We start from the raw sequence: 5451 nt of genomic DNA on the forward strand, positions 1-5451 counted from the left end.
ATTTTTTTTACCGGGACTTTTTTCCCGCGATTCTTGCTAATACATATTATTAAAAACTAATACATTTTTCGCTCTGGTTATAGAATGAAAAATTTTAATTGAAAGTCGTAATTTTTTATTATTTACTTTGAACTTTATTCGTATTAAATAGGTAACAGACAACAATTATCTGTAGTTAATGCTCTCGAGTTTTAAGATTTGTTAAGTATTAAAATTACTCAAAATTCAAATATATATTATATGTGATAAGGCGTTTATAAATTGTACAACATGTGTTTGTAGATAGTTATAATATTATATTATAATCTAAATATCAACTACCAATAACCTAACTTTTTTTGACTTATTATAATAGTTAATAATATTGTATTAATAATATGTACATAGGTAATATAATGTATAAATGGCCACAATAATTATTTGTTATGCTTCCTGTAATATCCCACTAATATATTTTATTTCATACAGTTGTAAATCAGAACATATATTATTAAAATATCTATTAAAACAATTTCATATTATGCATTTATGCCAGATTCAAAATTATAGCCCGGTAAAATCTGTAGAACCAATTCCATTGCTGTTTGAACAAGCTCCAATACACTTGGTATACCTTAAAATAAATAAGAACAATGAATGTTTCGTTCCAAACTAACAAACGTAAAATGTATGCATGTAAAGTTTTTTTTCTTTTAAGCTGTAAATACATGGACAAAAATATTAAATGATTATTTTCCATTTTAACATATTTCGCTAATTGTATTTGTTGAATTTCTTTTACTCCAAAAACTTAAAATCCTTTTCTATATTATACTATAATTGTATAACCCACTTTATCAGTGTTTCTCAATCAAACCGTTTTCGTAACACCGTCCACAAGTGCGTATTATAAGTCCTATTCGGTGTGGAAATCGAACCGCTTAAACCTGGAGTGCGTTTCTTAAATATTAAATATTTGGTTTTAGAAGTACGTCTGGCGAATAATTCGCATCAACTAAGATGTAACGTAATAGTGCGGTACGATGACATTTCGGTGGGACGACTTGTGCCTGCGTATATTGGCGAGCCAATAATATAGTTTATTATATTGTCACCTAAGTTAAGGTTCGACAAAAAGGGTCTCTAGTTTTCGAGAGTTAGGAACGAGCCATACAGTTAATAATAGAGACCAACATACATCAGTCACACTTCACGCACATGGATATTACTTGTAGGAATATACACAGATTTACACCCCAAATATACGACCGTTATTTTAGATTACACATGATAGGTATAATAACAAATATGCACCTATTGGTTTGTAAAATCCAAGTCGCCTTGATATAATGGTCGTGTAACACACGGTATGATAATATTTAGTGTATACCGCAGATAAATACTAAACACAAGTAGGATTATTATGCATCGTCGTCGTTAAATTAAACAATAGAACTAATAAAACAATATATTATGTTACGAGTATTAGTGTATTTACTTTTATTAATAATATTCAATATTTACTATATAACATTTTAATCATTCATCTAGGCATATAAAAGTTATAATTACTTATTTATTTATAGGATTTTTTAAACATGAAAAATGGAAATTTTGTTTTATGTTATTCATATCTCCAAATTAATTTATTGTTGTTTATCAATAATCACTTATAAAATGCGCTGAACTACTATTGTCATTGTTTACCCATTTGAATTATTTTGAATATTATAATATATAGTTACCATGACTATCAACTTCTGGTGGGACTGATTGAGCTTGAACAATTTGCATATCTGGAGGACCATTACCATCTATATTTTCAGTTGTTTTGATTGTTTTGAAATACTGTATCACTGGGCCACCATCTATGTTTCTTATCAAATTACTTCCAGTACGCGTTGTCATGGATCCTGAATTCAGTGCATCCATTCGATTGAGCCCAGTACCTTCAATGTCTTGTTGCATCTGAGGTAAGTCAGTGTTAACGTTTATCTGGTCCTCTTGTCCGGACTGAATATCCGTAAATGCAGGAGTAGTTGAGCCCATATTTGAAAAATCAGAAGTATAATCTTGATTAAATGAATATGGGTATGGGAATTGTGTTAGTGTTGGTGGTTGTAGATTTTGTTCAAAGTATTTTTGATATTCACCCCCAATAAATGGTCTAGAATCAAATGGATTAGCTTGTGGATCTGGACCATGACGCGGACCATGACTTGAATGCGGACCTAGACCATGACCTGGGTGTGGCCCTGGACCATGACCTGAGTGTGGACCTGGGCCATGACCTGAGTGTGGACCTGGGCCATGGCCTGGGCGTGGACCATGGCCTGGCCCATGACCTGGGCCATGACCTGGGCCTGGACCAAGTCTAGGTGATCCGAAATATTGTTCTTGTTGAGAATCTGACTTATATAGTGAACCAGTATTTGGTATTTGGTATGTTAAATATTGATTTGATATATCAGTATTGGAGAATTGATGATCGTTAATCAGTTGACTTGCCATCTCACCTTGTCTATTCAAAACTGTTGCTATATCTGATTGACTGTAATTTAATGATTGGTCTGGTCCCTGCTCTTGCATCATGTCAAATAATAAATTTGGTTGAGGTTCACGTTCCATTGATAGAGGTAGTGGTGGTGGAAATCTGGCAACGAAGTCGCCGTTATTTTGCATTGGTTGATTCTCCATAGAAATACCTAAATCATGATTCCCTGGTCCATGATGTTCTTTTGAACTCCCATTACTTTCACTGCTATCTCTTTTATTTAATTTTCGTACCTTATTACAATGACACGACATCTTTTTTTTCATAGATGACTCATCTGAAGAACTAGCTGAAGATGAAAGAGACTTACTTTGGCCTCCTCTTACATAATTAGTTAATGAATAATATTGAGAATTTCCTCCACTTCTATTTTTTGATGATCTTGTATTTTCATAATTACGACCATTTTTAACTCTTATTTGCCTATTTCCTTTACTTTTTTCATATGATATATTTTTTGATCTGCCTCCTTTATAATATGTTTTCTTACTACCACTTTTCTTTCTTTTTCTTCCCCTACCAATTCCTTTACTATACCCATTAGACATTATATATGAAGAATAACCCCCCGATGAAGCTCCATCCATTAAATGGTTGGAAGAAATTAAATTATAATTACCAATATTATTATTATTACCACTATCCATGCCATAACCATAACCATAACTATAACCACTGCTTTTATCATTACCATTATTATCTGAAGATATGATATAATTTGAATTTTCGATATTATTTGAAGTAGACATTCCGTTGTCAGTATTGTAATCTATTTTCTTATCATTTAAATCATCAAGTTTAATTCCATCGGCTGCTCTTTCATTTTTTATTGTTGTTGTTTTGGTTTGTACAAATGAGCCTGAATTCTTCAGAGCTCCAGTTTCGGATATTGAATTTCCTAGTTTATTAAATTTGTTAAAACGTATTTGTTGTATCCTGGATGGGATTCCTTTATTAAATACATTATTGTCCATATCAACAGATGTAGTAGTTACTGTATTATATCCTAAAGGGGTCGTCATTGATGATACAATATTATTTGAAGATGTGTCTTCTCTATTAAATCCTATACTAGATGCACCTAAATCTCCACGATCATTGTTGTCATTTATATTATGTTTTTTTAATATTGTAGTTTTCGTGCGCCTGAATGAACCTCCTGGTTTTCGAGATATTCGTTTAGAATTATCAAAACCATTTCCGTTGGTTATATCTTCTGTTGTTGAAATTGTTTTTATTTTACTATTTTCTTCCATTGAATTAGATTGTAAGGAACTTGAACTTGTACTTCTATCATTGTAATTTGTGTTTGCAGAACTCACTGTAGATATGATATTATTTGAGGGTAGTGCGTTTAAATTAAGTATTCTATTAAAAGATTCATCCAATTCATTTGACGGACTTCCACTTGTGGTTGTTTTTGTCACTGTAGTGTGTATTATATTTTTTATATTACTTTGTACATCAGAAGCTTGTTGTGGAGGTATTGATGGCAAACCAATGTTTTCCACAGTACCGATTACACTTTCTTTTAATTTATTGTTACTGTATATATCTGTCATTGATAAATCGGTTTTTGGGGTATTATTTCCATCATTATTAGATTTGATAACCGTTTGCGTCTGTTTTACTACCTTTTTAAAAGTAGTTGGTACATTCGATTGTTGGATGATAGGAATCGTGTTAGGAAATAACTCGTTATTTGTCTTTTGATTTGTATGAGTTGTTGTTGCATATTTAGTCATTGAATCTCCGTCATGTTCAACTAATTCAACTGTATGAATAACATTGGTATTATCAAAATTATTGATATCATGAAAGTCTTCCAAGTGATTTAAATGTTCTAAGTGACCAGATAATGGTTCATGATCAATGTCATTGACACCTTCACATAGTGTCAAAAAGTTTGATGTTAGCTATTAAAAAAAAGTTTATTTATGGTTAATCATTGATTAACTACATTATTATTCTAAATAATTTTTTAAATCATAAAACAGTTTATAAGAATTGTAATTGTAATTTTTGTTTATTTAAAAATATATATTAATTATATATTTTATATGTAATTAAGAATTATTTGAATTTGTCTACTCTCAAAATTATCTAACCACTATCACGAAATTAAATACCATTTCACAAAATTACCAAACTTTTATGAATGGCTTGAACTGCTATAGAAATTAATCAAAGGTCATACAATCATTACAATCCAAAATATACATATATTGTAGTTCATTTATTGCATATTGATTAAAATATGTAAACAATTATGTCTAATTACCGAGATTGAATGTGTAATTCGATATTTTGTAAATGTATCGCGAATATAACTTACTTTACCCTATTGATATAGGTATCATAATATAAAAATACATAATAAATGAAAGAAATTTCGACTTACCAGTATTGCCGTAATTAAATACAGGTTAGCTCTAATCTTCATTGTAAGGTTGTTGTAATTATAAACTGAAACTGTTTGAAAATGTGGTATTTCGTGATGTTATATTGTTTAATAACTGATCGACATAATTTATTAATGTCAACGAGTCAACGTATGTCAATTATGACGTGCGTGTTTCTTTAATTGACAAACAAATGATTGAATAAATAAATTACTATTATTAAGTCAATAATATTGCCAAACTTATACGATACTTTTAATTATCTAATAAACAGTTAAATGTGTATGTATTCTTTTTATGCGGATTCAAAATCCATATTATTATACTAGGGTTATTATTTGTAGTTAACCAAATTGTTTTATAGTTCTCAGCAGACAATAGTATTATATTATAGTACTAATTGTTGCAAAATATTTGTTAAACATCTATGCTGGGCGCCACTGAATTAAATATAATAACATTTTAAATATGTAGTGGCATGGAAAACATATTTCTTTGAGCATTATATTTTAATAT

General features: G+C 30.0%; 1 protein-coding gene across 1 annotated transcript; it reads right to left on the reverse strand.

Moving 5' to 3' along the window:
- Positions 1–273: 273 nt before the first annotated feature.
- LOC100159160 (probable cyclin-dependent serine/threonine-protein kinase DDB_G0292550) lies at positions 274–5075 on the reverse strand. Its single transcript, XM_001947076.5, has 3 exons — positions 4935–5075; positions 1725–4449; positions 274–613 (listed from the first exon to the last, which is right to left on the reverse strand). Exons 1-3 carry the CDS (start codon positions 4974–4976, stop codon positions 519–521), a joined length of 2862 nt encoding a protein of 953 aa, XP_001947111.2. The 5' UTR covers positions 4977–5075; the 3' UTR covers positions 274–518.
- Positions 5076–5451: the final 376 nt, after the last annotated feature.

This window comes from Acyrthosiphon pisum, chromosome A3, assembly GCF_005508785.2.
Source record: "Acyrthosiphon pisum isolate AL4f chromosome A3, pea_aphid_22Mar2018_4r6ur, whole genome shotgun sequence".
Taxonomy (NCBI): Eukaryota; Metazoa; Arthropoda; class Insecta; order Hemiptera; family Aphididae; genus Acyrthosiphon; species Acyrthosiphon pisum.